Below are 19,224 nucleotides of genomic sequence, written 5' to 3' on the forward strand. Positions count from 1 at the left end.
GTTCGAGCGCCTCCTGGTGCTCCTCAGGTAGGCACCCCGCTTCCCCATCGCCCTCGCGGGCAGCTCCCGGGCGCCAGCGGCTTGGCTTGCCGGGCTGCCAAGCGCAGAAGGTGGGGTGTGTGCGTGTGCGTGTGTGGATGTGCGCGCCTGTGTGTCGAGGGGGAGCGCTCGGCATCGCCCCCCCTCACCCCCCAGCCGAGACCAGCCGCCTGCTTTTTGCCTTCCGAAAGAAAAAATAATAATAACAATTCTGCAACTTTGCACGGCGCCCTGACTGGCTTCTGGTGGCGATTGTGTCGATCTGCCTCTGTGGCAGTTCTTCTGCCTCAAGCACTGCCAGACATGCTCAGCATTGGGAAGGAGCTGGACCTGCTTTGCTTCACAGCAGTGTCCAGGAAAAAAAACCCTCCTTCCCACATTTGGCATTTTAGAGGATGTAGCAAAACCGAGCAAAGAATAAGCAACAAACTGGCTGTCTTTTTTTTTTAAGGGTAGAAAGAGTTGGATTTTATATATCTGTATCTATATAAAAATTGGGTTGGAGAGAAAAGAAATATTTGATGCATCTGCTCATCTGTCAGTTTTGCCTATCAGTTTTGTGTGTTGCATATAGAACCCAAGATCTGGGAAGATTTAATAAGTTGCTAGTTTGGGGGAAACTGCTTCAGAAACCCAATGCTTTAAAATAATGTAAGTGACATCTTACGTTGGGTTACAGGGAAAGTACAGGTCAGTGGAAAATGACTCTGAGCTGAATGTTCCCCCCTCCCCTCTTTGCATCATTAGATTTTTCAACGAAGCAGCTATGAAGAGGAAACTGATGTCCTGCGTGGTGCAGTTGGTTCTTCTTGTTTTCCTGATGTGCCTGCCCGCAAGGTGAGAGAAAGTGCCGCTTTTGGGTCAACAGCAATAGAGATTTAGTCTCGCCTGTTCGTAGTTAATTCCCTTAGTAGGTTTATATACGTTTGGTATATGCACAAAACCTGTTCTTTAAATATTGCAGTACTCAGAACAAGCAAAGTAAAGGAAGACGTCTTGAGGTTGGTGAAATGGTGAAACTAATCCAAAAAAACTTTTCCAAATAGGTTTATGTTTACCACTAAAACGGGGGGGGGGGGAGTATTTTCCTGCCTTCTATATAACCCTAGAACTATAACTATTTGTTTTTATGAATTACGTCTTTGTCTTTTACATTGTGCCTGCTCACTCAGTGAATAAAAAATAGGCACTTCCAAAGTCTAGTAGTAAACCAAAACACTGGCAGCAATGGGGTATTTTTCATTTGGATTTCTGTATTGGGCAGGGGATGGTGGGGGGAGTATTTTTGGCCAACATAATAAAAACTTGAGACACTTAATCTTTAATCCTCTAGGTGGGGATAGTATACAGTTCCACATTCTTGTAAAATAAAAAAATAACCTGATTTATTCATCAACTTTTTAATGTTGCTTGTAGAACGGTGTTTCTAAAATGACAGCATCACAGAAAGTAACTTAAGATGCATCACTGGATTGTGTTAGCTGGTCTCCATCTTTCTGCATCCAATTAATGGTGATTTGTAGCATCATTTCACCTGTAGCCTGGTAGTTTGGGTCCCCTGGCCAATGTTTCTGTATCTTCTTTTCCTCAAAATGACCTGAGTCCCAAGGCTTACAATGTGAAAAAGCGAAGCAACTGAATATTTGGGCCAAGCAGCTGGCTACGTGTTGCAGAGTGACCAGAGCTAAATTCTTTAAAATGTGTTCAGTTTTATCTAACCCTTGTGAATGCTGCAGTAGTAGGTGAATCGCTGTGGGCCTGGTCCACTATTCTTACTTAAGTGAGTAACAGTGTGGTCCTAAGAATGCTTTACTGGTGACGGATTCTGAGTAGACCTGCTTATTTTTGCTCTCCTAAGCGAATTTACTGAGGTCAGGTTTTCCCCCGGTTGTTTTTACTTAGAGGAAAGCGCTTTAGGATTGCGGTCACTCTTTCTTTTAGCATAATTTTCATGATGAGGCTGAAAATGATAGGATGGTCAATGTTGGGGTTTGACTACCATTTTTGGCTACAAACGTTGGTTTTTCTTTCATACTTGCTTAAATATCTGGTGTTGTGTATCATGCAAGTATGGAAAAATAGTATTTAAACCCGGAATGACAGGCCACCTCTGATTATAGATTGTGGGAGACACGTCTTCAGATCCACAGACTGCAATAATTTACATTTAAATGTTTTGTCCGTACTGTCAAGTAGCCGGACAGAAGGAACGTTCTGGTTTTCTTAATTGTTTGATCCTTTTTTCCTCACTGTTTAAAAATATTATCTCACACAATGATTTCTTTTTGTTTAGTTCAAACCATGACCACATTATAGTAATTAACCTCATGGAAGAGCAGCATTTATTATTCATTCTGAATGCAGATCAAAAATATATCTGCAGATGGTTTGAGAAAATTGACATTAATAGTATATGCTTTTGTTATTATAATACTGTTTGTATAAAAATTGTTTACTGTCATATGCATTGCATGCATTTCTGCACAAAATTTGGTTGCACATGCTAAGTAAGATGAGAAAGGTACGTGCAGTAGAATTAATTCCCCAAAAGAAATACTTGAAGGCCTAGGTAGGATTTCTCTAGCTAGGTGTAATAGCTATCCAGCAATTCAGCTTTAGCTGGGCAGCAGAATATTTGGTGCTTTTAATAAAAAGGGTGGAGGAAGAGAGTTGAGTAAAGTCATTTTTTCCCTCTCTGGTATCTTTTAAACTAAATTTTAGATGACTGTTTTAGTAAGTTTCTACCCTTGCCTATCTTTATATGATATTTCTTATTCTGGGAAATTGGTTGAAATAATTGTTTGCATTCCTGTGATTATTGCAAGATATTTAACAGGAATTGTTATTATAAGACTGTAAAGCGATGAGTTTTTAAACAAATATTTAAGATTGGGAGTCTACTGCTTCTCTGTTTTACCCAACATGCTATTTGCAGATATATTGATCGTGATAAATTTCCCTCATGGCTTATAAGTCCCAATGTCTATGTAGAAGAAAGCTGCCCAAGATGGCAGCAATGAAAAATTTTACCTCCTGATACTCATCTCTGTGCAAAAGTTAATTTCTAAAGCAGTAGTAGTAGTAGTAGTAGTAGAAGTAGTAGTAATAATAAAATTAATCGATTTATATACCGTCCTTCAGAACAACTTAATGCCCACTCAGAGCAGTTTACAAAGTATGTTATTATTATCCCCACAACAACAAACACCCTGTGAGGTGGGCTCCAGTTCTCTCCAGAGAACTATGACTGACCCAAGGTCACCCAGCTGGCTTCAAGTGGAAGAGTGGGGAATCAAACCTGGCTCTGCAGATTAGAGCCCTGCCGCTCTTAACCACTACACCAAACTGGGTCTAATGATGGCCTCCAGAATTGAACTATGTTGCAGAATTTCAGTATTTTGAACAGGGCTGCCTCTGCCAGTCCAGCTCCTGGTTACCCATGTCTCCTCTTGATCACAATATACTATATGCTCACATATTTTAATTCTGCTTTATTATCTGACATTACTGCCACCAGTTGTGTAAATAGGTAAATTTATTAGCCCATCCCATTTATACAAGATTATTATCTAAATGGCAGGTCACTGGGATAGGTGAGTCTGTAATTCATAAAATTAATGACGGGCAACTTACTCCTTGCTCTTGTTGCAATAGACTTGTTTTATTTGAGCTTTCAAAGAGAACTCTTGGAAAAACCCAGATTGTTGTTGGGAGTTATCCCAGAGAGGCACTGGAATGTCGGCAGCCCTGCCGAGCTCCTTGCCAACCCTTTCAGCTCACACTCCCTTTTCCAAACAAATGTACGGTTATGAAAAGGGGAGGGAAGTCATAGCAAAGAAAGCTGGCTAGTGATAGTAGAGGCTATCAAGGACGTGAAAGCTGCTGTCATGGTCGAGAACTGTAGTTTCTTGTACCTTCTAATCGAGTTGTTCATTGAACCACTGGAAGCTATATGCTGCTTCCATGCATCCCTGTAGCAACGGATGAGTCTGCCAGTTAGATTTCCCTGCTGTTTATTCCCCCTGATCATAAGGGCAAAGAGCCCATTCTGAATTTTTATGAAGTTGTAGACTTCTTTTGATCACAGTATGCTATATTTTTATGAAGTTGTAGACTTCATTCATAATAGGTTTGGAAAGCAGAGGCAAACTGTTGAATTTGCTATTATGAGCTTTCTTCTTACAAACTTAGGCGAAAAACTGCAAAAACCAAATAAAACTCTGTTTTCCCTAGTTTGTTTTCAACATGTCAATGGCAGTCTCTGTAAGGTGGAGGAAATTGAACTGGGGCTGCTGCTACCTGTTTTTTTAAAAGCTATTTTTTAAGGACTTAAGAACTGAAGTTGAAGTCTTGTTTAGCAACGAATGATGAGAATCTCTTGGCTAGGCAGAAGTCCAGAGAGGAAAAAAGAAGAATGGGGAAAAATCAGGGCTTTTTTTCAGGGGGAACGCGGGGGAACGGAGTTCCGGAACCTCTTGAAAATGGTCACATGGCTGGTGGCCCCACCCCCTGATCTCCAGACAGAGGGCAGTTTAGATTGACCTCCGCGCCGCCAAGTGGCGCGGAGGGCAATCTCAACTCCCCTCTGTCTGGAGATCAGGGGGCGGGGCCACCAGCCATGTGACCATTTTCTCTGAGGGCAACCCACTGAGTTCCACCCCCTCTTTCCCCAGAAAAAAAAGCCCTGGAAAAAATAATATTGATGCTTAATGGTGAGGTTAAGTGGTAGGTCCCAGTCTGAAAAGCTGAACACAATTTATTCAGTAAAGGTGGTATCTTTAGTGCGTTAACAGTAGCATCCTAGGAAGGTCTACTCAGAATCCTACTTAAGTCTATTCGTTGGGGTTTATTCCCAAGGTGTTTTTAGGATTGCGCTGTAAATCTTCATTGAATACTCAGAGGCAAGAAATAGTATTATTTGCTTATTAAAAGCATGTACAACACATTTATCTAATTTTTTTTTAAAACAATGTTTGTTTAGATTAGTGTTGGCTGACCCCAGTGAAGACGAAGCAAAAAATATCACCATCTTTACAAGAATTTTAGACAGACTTCTGGATGGTTATGATAATCGTCTAAGACCTGGATTAGGAGGTAATGAATAAAATTTGATTATGTAAAGAAAGAAGACTCCAGAATATTTGAATGTCACATAGGTACAGACTGATAACTCTGCATGCCTTTCCTCAACTCTGTACAGGATTAGAGTCTAACATTTTGATCCTAGCTTCAAGAAAGTTGATTCATGCATCTAAAAATGCGAAATATCGTCCTATTCATGATAATGCGAACTTAGTTGTGTGGGGTTTTTTTTCTTCATGATGGTCATTATTTTGATTGGCTCTTTTGGAATGGGTTTAATAGTATGTCTGAGGCCAACAAAGCTGCATCATCCTATACAAATAGTGTGTTAGTGTGTTCACTGGAAGGGTCTGGTGTAGTTTCTTTCAATTCTGTCGGTTATAGCTTTATGATGAGTAGCCTACCACTGAGAGATTCTCAGTGACCTCAGTGGAAAGCGTTGGCATCCTTTACTGTATAACTACCTTCTGTCAGGGCTAAAGGTAGCTCCTCTTTCATGAATTACCTTTACTGGACCATAGGTAGGTCTTGAAGATAAACCCGCACAAGCTTTTTAGATGCATATCACTCAGGTCTTCCAAAATGACTTTTTTTCCTGCTTGTGCTAAACTTAGATTATTACTGTTTTGCAGTATCCTGCCTCATGGAAAAGAAATGGGCTGGAGTAGCCAAGCTGCTTGGTTGGGGAAGAGTAAATATTATTTTAGCTGCATCTTGTGGGATAGCCGTTCTTGCTCTGGAGAGTGGGATTGCCCAGAAACAAAGCAAATTCAATTTAAAACACACACAAAGAGACAAACCATCTAGCATGATATCATGGTTGGGAAAGTTAGTTTGCTGCTAGGTTCCTCTGGTTTTGTAGTTGCATTAAGGGCCATATAGTAAGGGCTACAGCAAAGAAGTGGTCGGCTGCTAAAGCATTTTAAATCACTGAATAACGAAGGGGGAAAAAATCACAATGTGATTTGGGAGGACTTGTTGCCCGTGATGCCACAGTCTCTGTCCATGATTTTCATACCATCGCATTCCATGTAGCACTCCCAAGCAGAAGGGATTCAGTAAGCCAGGGGTGGTGAGAGAAGCCACAGAGTTGCGGTGCTAGCTAAGTTAAGGGATCCCCTGGAAAATATCTGACTATCTGGATCCCCTGTGCAGATAAATAACAACCATGCATTTATCTGGAGGTGGAGATGATACAGAAATCACTTGTGGTACACTCCTTCACTTTTTAATTTATACCCGAAAAAGACAAAATATGGATAATCTTCACTAAGAAAAACTCACCGTACTGGTAGATCCCAAATGCTTCTGACACGTGAAGGGAAGGAGTCGTGGAAGGCTGTTTGCTTTTGTGTATCGGCTGATGGACATGGGCAGAATGGACTCTTGAAAAAACCAACAGATTTGGGGGCAGTGACTGAGACAAAGACCGATGGAGCCTAGACTGGCTTCTCTTTCTATGAAGACTATGTAATAATTTCCTAAGTGGCTTAGACTGGAGTAACTCTTCATAGGATTACACTGTACATCCAAGCAACTGGAAAAAAACTTTGTGTGTCTGTGTTATGTGTTCATGCTAGGAGTTTTTCATTTGGTTTGTTTCTCGAACCCAATTTGCAGGGAGGTTGGGGTGTTTCTTGATGACCTACGTAATTAGCTATGCAAATCATTGAATGGGAGTGTGTGAAGAGAGAGCTCCTTTGAAAAACACTTAATATGCCATTTATATTTTCACTTCTCATTAATCTGAGGAAATAATTTTTCATTGAGCATCACCTCACTGCAAAAAAAAAAATTATGGAAAATGATAGAAAGTGTTGCTCCTTGTCAAGACCCCACAACTCCAAGGGGCGTTTTCTATGTTAACAGAGAACCAAGGGAAGTGGAAGGGGGTCTCCTCTTTTTCCCTGCTTTCCTGAAAGTTATCACCTGTCTGTAAGACTAGTTAATGGTTACTGATGTTTCGGCATAACAGATCTTTAGAAGACGCTTCGATTTCTCATTTTTTGAAATTTTATATATTGTTTAAAATGTTTTGAGGTAATGTAAAGTCAATATAGTCGAGATACCATTTAGTATACTCAATGCATGAAAATATCTAATGCGGAATCAAAATGTTTCATGCATATACCCAAATAACAATAATTAACTAGGGGTGTGCACCAAAAGGAAAAAAAAATCTGGGAAATCCAGATCTGAGATTTGGGAATCCCGCCCCCCTCCCCCGGCAAAAAACCCCTTGAATTCTCAAAATTCAGGAAAGATTCTCTGATCCGTCTCAGACAGATCAGAGACTCTCTGATATATTTGGCCTTTATTCCTTATGAGGAAAACTATCGGGGGGCTACCCAGGGGACTAGGGCTGGCACTTTTCAAGCAAACTCCACCAAATTTGAAAGCAAACTACTCGTGTGTGTGTGTGTGTGTGTGTGTGTGTGTGATGTGCCGTCAAGTCGCCTCTGACCTGTGGCGACCCTATGAAGGAAAGACCTCCCTAACATTCTGTCATTGCTCAGATCCTACAAACTGGAGGACGTGGCTTCTTTTATTGAGTCAAGCCATCTCGTTTTGAGTCTTCCTCTTTTCCTACTGCCTTCCACTTTTCCTAGCATTATTTACTTTCCCAGAGAATCTTGCCTTCTCATGATGTGACCAAAGTATGATAGGCTTAGTTTTGTCATTTTAGCTTCTAGGGAGAATTCAGGCTTGATTTGATCTAGTACCCACTTACTTGTCTTTTTGGCTGTCCAAGATATCTGCAAAACTCTCCTCCAGCACTACATTTCTAATCCATTTTCTTCCTGTTGGCTTTCTTCATTGTCCAACTTTCACATCCATACATAGTAATGGGGAATACCATAGTTTGGATTATCTTGGTTCTCAGAGAGACATCTTTATCTTTAAGAATCTTATCTAGCTTCCTCACAGCTGCTCTTCCACGTCTCAGTCTTCTTCTGATTTCTTCATTGCAGTCTCCCTGTTGGTTGATGACTGAAAGCAAACGATTCTTGAATGTCCTATAAATACCACCCAAGGTTCAGGAATATTGGAACCTGGAGTCCGATTCTATGGGCCCCTGATCAAGGTGCCCCTAGCTACTCTATTTTTGCTTCTGGGGAAAAAGTCAAAGCGAAATCTCACTGCAGAAACACACTTGGGCAAGGTTGCCACAGCTAAGGCACACTCCCAAAATCAAGCTCCACACACAGAAAGCCAACAGAACCAAACTGAATCAAGGGATTGGACCCCTCCCCCCAGAACCAAGGTGAAGCAAGGAGACTAACGTCAAACCAGAGAAGCAAATCCATTTCACCCAAATCAAACTGAAGCAAGGCACATTTTGACACTGAGAGATCTGTGTCTTTTGGTGCTACACCTCTGAAGATGCCAGTCACCGCTGCTGGCGAAACGCCAGGAACTACAATGCCAAGACCACGCCGATACAGCGTGGAAAATCCACAACAACCATAGTTCTCCATCCTTGAAAGCCTTTGACAATATATTGAAGCAAGGCACATTGTTGCAACGTAGCCGAATGGAAGCAGTGTCATTAATGGCAGTCAAGCAGAACCCCGAGCCAGTGGGGAACACCGCAGAACAGAACCAAGCAAGTATCCAGCTGCTAGCACGAGGCAACAGCGAGCAAGCTCAGTTGCTGTAGAAGATGGATCCTGCTTGACCTTATGCTGAAACTGAGAGTGAGGGGTTATTTTGGGAAACCCAAGTTCTCCTCTCTCTCCGCAGCCACTCTCACAGGGTCAGAGGAACCTTGAGCTGCAGGCTATGGCAGCCCTTCATCATCTCCCCAAGAGCCACATGAGGGTAGCCTGCTGCTCTACAGAGTGCTTGAGAATGGCATTGTCGTGTTTGACTGTGCCCATTAAATCAAGCCAATATTAGATGCTTAATTGCCTGGTATAATTCCATTTCCTGTTGCCAGTGTTCTAGTGGGTTCTCACACGTTCCCAGGTGGCTGTTGTCTGTTTACCACTTTGAACCTTTCTTCCGGACTGTGATGTGTCTTCTCTCTTCGTGGTGTGATAGCACAAATATGCACAACGTTCTCACACAGAAAAGAACAACAATGAATTGTTGGGCATTGGGAGGGGGAAGGAAAGTCAGGTAGAAAAGGGATGTGTTTTTCCCATGTTGCCATTCTTGTCAAATTTCTACTAGCACTACTTAGCTGCTTACTCCTAAGTAGACCTTTGGACCTGAATATGGAAAAGAGCTGATTTCTGAATAAAAGTCATTTAACCAAGGACCTGTGTCTTGCTACAATGAACCAGGGATCTGTCTGCTGTATTCTGTCATCCAGAGCCTGACAGGCATGGGTGGAGTGACATCATCATGAGTGATGATGTCACTGACCAGGTGACGCTGCTGCATGCCTGTCCTGGCCTGCAGTTGGTGAGTTGCTTTGACGCTGAGCAAGAAGTGACACACGAGGCACTGGCACTTCTGGAGGAGACACTGGAACTCACTGCTCATGGGATCCTCTGCAGGTTCCTCAGAAGAACTCAGACCCAGTGCATACTTCACTCTGAGGTGAAGTTTGTGGGCCATGTCGTAAATGCTCTTGAGGCCTGCTTGTGCTGCTGCCGCCTTCATTGTATATGCTGCCACCTGTCACCATGTATCCCTTGGTGATGCCTCTGTCTACTCAGTCCGATAAGTGTATCTCGATGGTGGCAGCGATGTTGCCTGCGATGTGTATCTCGTCGAGAACCTCGGTGTGGGGCAAAGCCTTGCCGTGAAGTGCACACTTCTCCCAGCAGCGCAAGAGAACTGTTCCTGTACATAATCCTTGGCAGCCCTGTAAAGGGAGTGCAGCATGTTCCTGCTCAACGTGGTACAAGCAGGGGGCATATTTCAAGGACGGACTTCTTGGAGAAACCCATGAAAGCCAATGTCTTTAATCTTGGATGGTGTCCATTTACAGAAATAATCTTGGTGATGCACCAAGGGACGTTCTTTGATGCTCTCTGGATCCCCCCTTCTTGGCCACCAACGCCAAACATTTTCATCAGAGATGCTTGACATTCCTTCCCTATGCAAGACCTGAGGGGAGAGCGCCAGAAGTGTTTATGGAACAACCTCCTTGCTGGCTTGCTGGCAGCTGTGCCATGGCAGTCTCTCGCTTCTTCAAGTGAATCCTGAGGTTAATAATAATAACAACATTCAGTTTATATACCGCCTTTCAGGACAACTGAATGCCACATTCAGAGCGGTTTACAAAGTATGTTACCCTGTGAGGTGAGTGGGGCTGAGAGAGCTCCGAGAAGCTGTGACTGACCTAAGGTCACCCAGCTGGCTTCAAGCAGGGGAGTGGGGAATCAAACCTGGCTCTCCAGATTAGAGTCCTGCCACTCTTAACCACTAGACTAAAAACAGAAGGGGTTCCCCCCCCTTGCCAGGCCTATTACATAGCTGAACCACAATCAATCAAAGCTAATATCTCAAACCAATTAGAAATTTATAAAGATTTTTATAGATTTTTATGGTATGTAAACAGTGCAATAAAGTGCAAAGTGCTCAAAGTGCTCCTACAAATTTCTATGAACAGGAATTCCAAATCACATTACAAGAGTCTCACAATAAATATTTTAAAAACATCATTTCAATATACATTTCAATAAATATAACAAGAATAAATTCATAATGGCCACAAGAACGGCCATATACCATCACGGTATATGTCAGTAGGGGATGCACCCTTTTGAATATTGGAAACAGTCAAGGCTGAATTAAATAAAGGATCAAATCTTTGCCTTTGATAAAGCTGACACGCGAAATGAGTCACTTCTGCTGGCATCTTGTTGGGAGGGGCTCTTGGCATCGTGCCCCAAGCATTTCATTTGTGATCCTACCTGAGAAGATAAGGAATAAGTTAGATTGTTACCTGAAGTTGGAATTTTGACGACTGGGTTCACACTTACCTTCTGCTATCGCAGTCTTTCGAAGAACAACTTGTTTTGGCAGACCTGCAACACAAAGATGAATGTTGATTGGTGTCAGTGACATTATTATTATTGCTGCCATTATGAATTTACTCTTGTTATATGTATTGAATATAGGATATAAAATAGGGCTATAGGGCTGGCTCCAGAGACCTGGCATTTGCAAAGAGAGGCTGGCAGGACTTGGCATTTGCAAAGGATCTACTGCCCCAACACTGCTGCTGTTCTTATTTTCATGGGGAAACTAGTTAGAAGGCTAGAGATAGTATAGAAGAATTTTTGGTTTATTCATTCTGTCTCTTTCAGGTTAAAGGGTTTTTTGAGAGTGCCTCGTCTAAGGCCCTCCAAAATCCTTTTGAATTCTTAGCAGACGAGCAATAGAAATTTAGTGGAAATATAAGAAATTTAGCGGAAATATGTTCTAATGAATATTTACTATTTATTTTGAGTTCTGTGTCTAAGTAATGTGTTTAAGAGCATTGCATAAATTTATATTCCAGAAAATGGCTAGTAGAACACAAAGTTGACTTAGAGCTACCTTGAATTCTTCATTGCGCACAGAGATCCATGTAACTCAATACTTTCTCATCTTCGTATCAATAGTTTTCAGAGAACCCTTGAATTCCTCTGAAGCTTCTCAGGAGCTTCTCAGTAAGAAAAGCCATAATGGTGTACAAGCATCTTTGAAAGACAAGTTATCCTCCAATACTGATACTGCCAGCTGGATAGCTTTGGCCTATTTCAGTGTGTTATGGGGTACATCTCAGGTGTCAATGGGCAGCAGTTAAGTATAAAGAATTTGGCCAGCACCTCCATTGAACAGAATATGAGGATTTTCAGGACTCTTAAGAATCCTTTGATATTTAAGGGTTCTCTGTAGATTATTATTATTATTATTATTATTATTATTATTATTATTACATTTCAATTTATAAACCGCCCATCCTCAGGGGCTCTGGGCGGTGAACAAGTTAAAATCAATAAAAACAAGAAAACAACAATTCTAAAATCAACATACAATAAACAACAATGAAATAAATTAACCAGGTGCAATGGTGGGGAGAACCCCCCCACCCCAAAGGTGGGAGGCTGACATGGCACCGCCCCCTTCAACCACCGAATGCCTGGTGGAAAAACTCTGTCTTACAGGCCTGGCGGAACAATAATATGTCCCGCTGGGCCCAGGTCTCCATTGACAGAGTGTTCCACCAGTCTGGGACCGGGACTGAAAAGGCCCTGGCCCTGGTTGAAGCGAAGCAGGATTCCTTAGGGCCGGGGACCACCAGTAAACATATATCTGCTGATCAAAGCGGTCTCCGGGAAACATACAGGGAGAGACGGTCCCGAAGATATGCCGGTCCCAACCCACTCAGGGCTTTAAAGATAAGAACCAACACCTTGAACCTGATTCATAATTAAACCGGAAGCCAGTGCAGCTGGTGCAGGACAGGTTGATATGTGACTGGTAGGATATACCAGTCAGGACCCGCGCTGTCGCATTCTGGACCAGTTGTAGTTTCCAGATCAGGCCCAGGGGGAGCCCAGCGTAGAGTGAGTTATAGTAATCTAGCCTGGAGGTGACCGTTGCATGGGTCACTGTAGCCAGGTCCTGGGGCATCAGGTAGGGGGCAAGTTGCCTGATCTGACAGAGATGGAAAAATGCAGACCTGGGCCTCCATCGACAGTGAGGCATCCAGGAGCACACCCAGACTCTTCACCACTGGCAGAGTTGCCAGTGGTGTCCCATCCAGGGCAGGGAGCTGGATCCCAACATCTGGCAGCCCCCGTCCCAGCTGCCGGACCTCCGTCTTCACCGGATTCAGTTTCAGCCTGCTCTGTTTCAAGCATGCCGTCACAGCCTCCAGAGCTCTGGCCAGATTGTTTGGGGCCGTGTCTGGCTGGCCGTCCATCAACAGAAAAAGCTGGGCATCATTTGCATATTGATGACAGCCCAGCCCAAACCTCCACACCAACTGGGCGAGGGGGCGCATGTAGATGTTAAATAACATCGAGGAGAGTATCGCCCCTTGCGGAACCCCGCACACCAAAGGGTGACAGGGTGATAGATCTCCCCCGAGCGCCACCCTCTGTCCCAGACCCTGGAGAAAGGAGACCAGCCACTGTAAGGCTGTCCCCCTAGTCCCCATGTCGGCGATTGCATTATGTGCATTATGTACCTTAATAGACAAGTTGATAAAATGGTTCCCTCAAAAAAGAAAGTTAGAAAAATATGCAAATTCTTATACAACTAGAGATGTGCGATTCGGGTTTGGTATTCTTTTTAAAATACCGAATTTTACCTGATTTGGTAAGATTTGGTATTACCAAGCTCAAAAGGGAATACTGAATCAGATTTGTTATTCCTGAACTCAAGTTTAATAATATAATAATAATAACATTTGATTTATATACCACTCTTCAGAACAACTTAGCACCCACTCAGAGTGGTTTACAAAGTATGTTATTATTATCCCCACAACAACAAACACCCTGTGAGGTGGGTGGGGCTGAGAGAGCTCCTAGAAGCTGTGACTGACCCAAGGTCACCCAGGTGGCTTCAAGTGGAGGAGTGGGGAATCAAACCCGGCTCTCCAGATTAGAGTCCTGCCATTCCTAACCACTACACCAAACCGGCTCTCAAACTGGTTTACCAAATTAATAGCAGCTGGGTTGTCTCTTCGGTGTCCTTTTGCTAAGGAACAGTAAAGGAACATCGTTTCTCACCTTTTTTACCAGATGAGAAGGGGGAGAAGGGAGGGAGAGTGAGGCGGGGGGAAGGGGGAAGGGAGTGGGGAGTGACTGGCTAATCCTTGCAGGGGCTCTCCTTTTCTGGCCGGTAGGATTCTCTGGAGGGAGAGAGACTTCTTAAAACTTCCCTGGAAGGAGTTAAATAGGCAGGCTTGTCTCAGTAGGCTCCATTTTGTGTGGTGTGTGCGCTCTGGCTGCCTGGAGAGATCTGAGACTCTGCCTGCTGCTGGATGTGGACTCTCTCTCTCACTTGTCTGACCTGGGCCTGGCCTGCTGTGGACCCGAGGTGGACAACTGGCTCCTGCTGCCCAGTGCATTCCTACTGTTGCCTGCTGAGGCCTGCCGCAGTACGTGGAGGACTCCTGCTGCTGTCTGATTTGAGAGCTATATAAACTCACGGGGTTTGTTCTCTCTTTAGGGGCAGGGAGTTGGCCTGGTGTCTGGGAGGGATAGAGTTGGGGGGGGGGGGGGGAAGGGAAACGATTTTTTTTTTTACTTTGCATTTTAAACACTTTTTTTTTTACTGTGTGGGGGTGCTTTGGTTGGGCTTTTGTGTGTGTGTGGGGGGGGGTTGGTTTGAAGTGGGTTAAACCAAAATGGCTGCTTGTTCTTCTTTGTTTTATCCTCTGTTGTGGGTGATTTGTTATTTGGTGGTATAGTTCCAGTTAATTTTATTAAATTCTCCTGTTTGGGGGGGGGGCAGCTGTTTTCCCCTGTTGTTGGGGCTTGAGGTGCTGTTTCTTTACAGCGTTTTTTGCTTCATGTTTTTTTCTGGGTTCTGGTTTTTGTTGCCATAAGTTTGGTTTGGTGTTCAATTGTTGTTTGTTGTTATTCTTCTCCAGCGGGGAGGGGGGGTGTTTGCTGGGGTGCTTGGTTTAGTTTAGTTTAAATTACCTAGTGATGTTTGGTTATAATTTTTGGGTGTCCTGAGAGGGTTGTGAATTTTTAAAAAGTGTTTTTAAGATAAGCTAGTTGTAGGTCTTGTAAAGCAAAACTTAATTGGTAGCTTTTAGGAACCAAACAGTGCTCCCCCCCCCCCTTTAAAGGCCTTTTGTAGGAATTAAGAAGAGTTCAGGTTCTACTCAAATTCTATACATAAATAGGCTGTCCATTAGTGACATTTAACTAAGCTTTCCCTGTCCACCTCTGGCCCCTTGGATCCAGGCCAGGCACATTAAAAGTAGATTTTTTTGGTCATAGATTGAAGTTCTGTGTCTTCATCTCCAGGTTTAGACCCCCAAAGCAAGCTTTCAGAGTGGGTAGGTCGGTATGTTTTAAAAGAAACTCTCATTTTTGGCTAGTTGCTTTGTGTATGTTGGTAAATTAACTTTTTAATAAGGTAAGTTACTAAGTGTAGGTCACAGGGGGCAGAAAAATGAGTGATAGGAGACCAGAGACAGGCCCTGTGGTAAAGAGGAAGGATAAATCTAGAGGGGTGGAGGGGAGGGGCAGCTCATCCCCCACTTGAGCGGAAGAGGCCTTTCCCAGCACAGCTGGCATTTACCAGCCTGGCTTCTGGTGACAGCAAGAGGGTTCGCAAGGTCCTCTTTGCCGAGGCAGCTGTTGAAGTGCCACCCCCAACCCAGGTGTCTGAGGCAGGGGCTGGCACTGGGCAGGGGCCTGCTGCTGAGGCTCCCTTCCTCCAGCTGTTGAGACCCAGCAGTGGGAGGGGGGGCAGCATGAGGAGCCTTTTGAGATGAGCTTGGGGAACGTGTGTTTTCCGTCCCTCACTCTCACCCCAAAGACTCAGAGGATGTTGGAGGGCCTGGGGGAGAGGTCCACCATTGATGAGACTTCCCCAGTTTCCCCTGAGGCCAGCACCAGGCCTTTCAGAATGAGTCAGGAGGAGAGGATGGTGGAGGAAGAGGAAGAGATTGTGGACATAGTGACCCCCACATCTCTATCTCTTAACCCTCAACCACTTTCAGAGTCCTGTGAGTTGCTTTCCACCAATCTGCTGAGCTACTGGGCCAAGAAAGAGGCAGTCTGGGCAGACCTCTCCCTTGAGGCTCAAAAGCTCCCCTCATGCCCTCCAGTGAGAGTGGAGAGCAAGCACATCTTTTCCCATGTGAGCAATGTTGACTGCTCACATTGTACTCACCTGTTCCCCTGGAGAGTTGAGCAGTTGGTCTCCCTGAAGGTCAACTTGCCTCTCTTCAATTTTCCAACTTTGGACTTCCAGAGTGAATGAGGTGAGCCCACTTTGTGGCCTGCATCCTCTGAGAGTCTATGAGGTGGGGATAAATGATCTTCCAAAGACTTAAAAGTTAGGTAGAAAACCAACAGGAGAAGGATAGTTGATTCAGTTGGCACAACAAATGCACATTGCAGTTTGGACCTCCTCCCTCCACACATGGCAAAACCACTGGCCAGTGTTAGCTCAAATTTCTGCAGATAATTAGGAAAAGGGCCCCCATTTCTCTTGCTGCTGGGATGGGAAGAGTCAGAGAGATATTAGGGAAAGTAGGGAATGACACACCACGTGTCACAGAGGGAAACCTACGAAACACCAAATGAAGCTACAGAATGCTCTTATGTATAATGTATGTAATATATTGTTCTAATGTTAACGTTCCTCATTGCAGGGATGGGAGGTGGCTGATGATGAAAGTGTCACAGAGAGAGGATTACTTGGGTTTCCCAAATACCTCATTGTCAGTTTCAGCCTGAGGCCACATGGGTGGGATCCATCTTATGCAACTGTGCTTGCTTGCTGTTACTTTGTACAGCTGGGTACTGCTTGGTTCTGTTCTGCAGTGTCCCTCCATTGGCTAAAACTGGTGCCTGGCTGCTGTGAATGACACTGGTTCTGCTGGGCTAAGTTGCAAGAGAGTCCCTTGTTTGGTGAAATGGGTGTGATTCTCTGGTGTGATGCTGGTCCCCTTGCTTCACTTTGGTTCTGGAGGGATTCCATTTCCAGAGCCAGTTTGGTGTAGTGGTTAAGAGCGTGGGACTCTAATCTGGAGAGCCGGGTTTGATTCCCCACTCCTCCACTTGAAGCCAAGGTGACCTTGGGCTAGTCACGGCTCTCTAGAGCTCTCTCAGCCCCACCCACCTCACAGGGTACTTTGTTGTGGGGATAATAATGACATACTTTGTAAACTGCTCTGAGTGGGCATTAGGTTGTCCTGAAGGGCAGTATATAAATAGAATGTTGTTGTTGTTGTTATTAATATTGCTTCAGTTTGCTTCTAGTTCCCATAGCACATATTACAAAGATAAGTTTCTCACCTAGATCTTCGTGAAATTTATTTCCATTCAAAACCCTGATTTACTCTCTGGGTTAGTCCTTTTTATATGTTATCTTATGCAGAAATCTAAGATCTTTTTCATGTGATAGCATAGATAAACTATGATTGGTTTAAGATTGAATTAATTATTCATATTTTCAATCATGTGACATTCCACCTTGCCAAAACGCAACACTGTGTCCTGCTGCAAGATGAGAAATATAAAGATGACAGGTAAAATTAAGCGAGCAGATTATCGTTGGTCCATTCTATGATTAGAGAACATTTATTTGATACTGTCCACTATTTTTAATTAACTGTCAAAGATGAAGGAGCACCTGTGTAGTTATACAATTATGCTATGAAAAAAAAACTACAGTTAAGTTCATACAGAGTTCATATACAGTTCACTAGAATACATGAGTGTCACTAAGTATGCTGTACTCTAATCCATATTTCCGTGACCAGGAATACTGAATATTTTTCCATTTCAGTATTACTGAACTGAATTTAATGATTTTTTTTCTTATGCACACCTCTAAATACAACAAAGCAGAATTGGGCAGTTCCTTCATGTGGCCTCTAAAATTAGGCACGTGTCAACAGGGACTTCATTTTAGCTCTTTTAATTTTTGCACATATTTGGGAAAATTGTTTTTTAATTACTTACTTTCTTTGGCAAATTTTCTGTTTTCATTCGTTTTTAAAATAGTTTTTAATGCAGTTGTTATGTTATCCACCGTTTATATACTGTAGCATTATATGCCACTTTTGTACTATTAATATGTAACTAATACAAAAAAGGCAGTATTTCTATCACATTTTATGAATATTGTTGGGGGAAGGAGCAAGAGTAGTTTTGTCCTGAGTCTCTAGAGAAGCCGCAAAGGAAACTTTGACTTCTTAATCAGAGTTGTTACAAATTTCAGTAATGTCCCTATTTAAAAGCAATTATCAGCCAGCACAGGCTTATGTTAATGTGAGGAACTCTAGGCTCACATTGCAGGATGGGATCATACAAAAGTCTGTAGAGTAATATTCCTACTTACCCCCTTACCCCATTGCAAAGACTTCCTGATGCTATCTCAAAACAGGAGGCGGAATTAGGAATCAACATGACTCGTTTTCCTTATGATGCAGTTCTTTTTTTTTTTTTTTAGCCCAACAAAAAGAGATGATGTGAATAAAACAGGAGATTAATGGTCAGTACAATAATTTCATCTTTGGTTTGGCTGGTGGTTTGAACATTTTAAAATATGTGGATAACTCTTCCAATAATACATTTATATAGGTTTTTAAAAATAAACTGTTTACTGTATCATCTCGTTAGTATCTCCCTGATACATAGTGGTGTACAGAGCTTTAGCAACTTTGTTCTGCAGTTGTCTTTTTTTTTCTGTTTGCTATTCTGTTTTGTTGTATTTCTGCACAAAACTGAATCACACTGGTAGAAATGCGAGTGCATCCTACAAAATATGTTAAGTGAATTTTAATAACAAAGTTATAAGACTATGGAAGTTTAAATTAACAGTGAATTTACATAGATTTATAGGTGTAGAGAGATAACTGAAGGCTTTATGTTGTGAAGGAGCATCAAATCATTACAGGAGTGAGACACACTGCTTTACTGTAGAGAGAAGTGTTCGGGTTCCTTACCGGTGTCCCAAGATTCCCACATCATCTCAATCAATTCAAAAAGAGAAAGATGATATGATGCCACACTAGATAGAGGCAGACTCCACTGGGCAAAGGGGTACTCTTAATGTAACCCCCTGCTGCTGCCTCAGCTGCAAGGAACCAGGTTGAGGGGCAGCTGAGTGGGATGTAGAATAACTTTTCAGCCCTAAGCCAAGGCTCTACCATGAATTTTCACCCAGATGGGCAAGTAGGAATTTGACAGAAAGAAGGAATCAAAGGATGTGGATGACCATGGAATGGTGGAGCTACATACGAACAGGGGTGCCGTTGTGCTGGTAAAAATTTTGTTAATGAACTATCCAACAGTAACCACAATACAAGTTCTTTAAAATACATAGTTAAGTTGCAAATATATCCAGGAGTAGATCTTCAGTCCTTGCAGAGAGCTTTGCCTTGCTATTCCCTTGAAGTCTGAAATGTATTGAGTTGCGCAGTAGTATTTCACTAAATGCTGGGTGAAGTGTAAC

At 43.0% G+C, this 19,224-nt stretch overlaps 1 protein-coding gene across 2 annotated transcripts in view; it reads left to right on the top strand.

The window, feature by feature from the left end:
* The first annotated feature begins 792 nt into the window (after positions 1-792).
* The window catches only part of GABRA2 (gamma-aminobutyric acid type A receptor subunit alpha2), a 140,882-nt gene continuing 122,450 nt past the window's right edge, over positions 793-19,224 (top strand). For both annotated transcript variants that reach the window (XM_054989924.1, XM_054989923.1), the window contains exons 1-2: positions 793-876; positions 5,021-5,133. In XM_054989924.1, coding sequence (XP_054845899.1) covers positions 806-876; positions 5,021-5,133 — 184 coding nt within the window. In that variant the 5' untranslated portion in view covers positions 793-805. The remainder of the gene's footprint in view (positions 877-5,020; positions 5,134-19,224) is intronic.

Source organism: Eublepharis macularius, chromosome 10, assembly GCF_028583425.1.
Source record: "Eublepharis macularius isolate TG4126 chromosome 10, MPM_Emac_v1.0, whole genome shotgun sequence".
In the NCBI taxonomy this organism is placed as follows: Eukaryota; Metazoa; Chordata; class Lepidosauria; order Squamata; family Eublepharidae; genus Eublepharis; species Eublepharis macularius.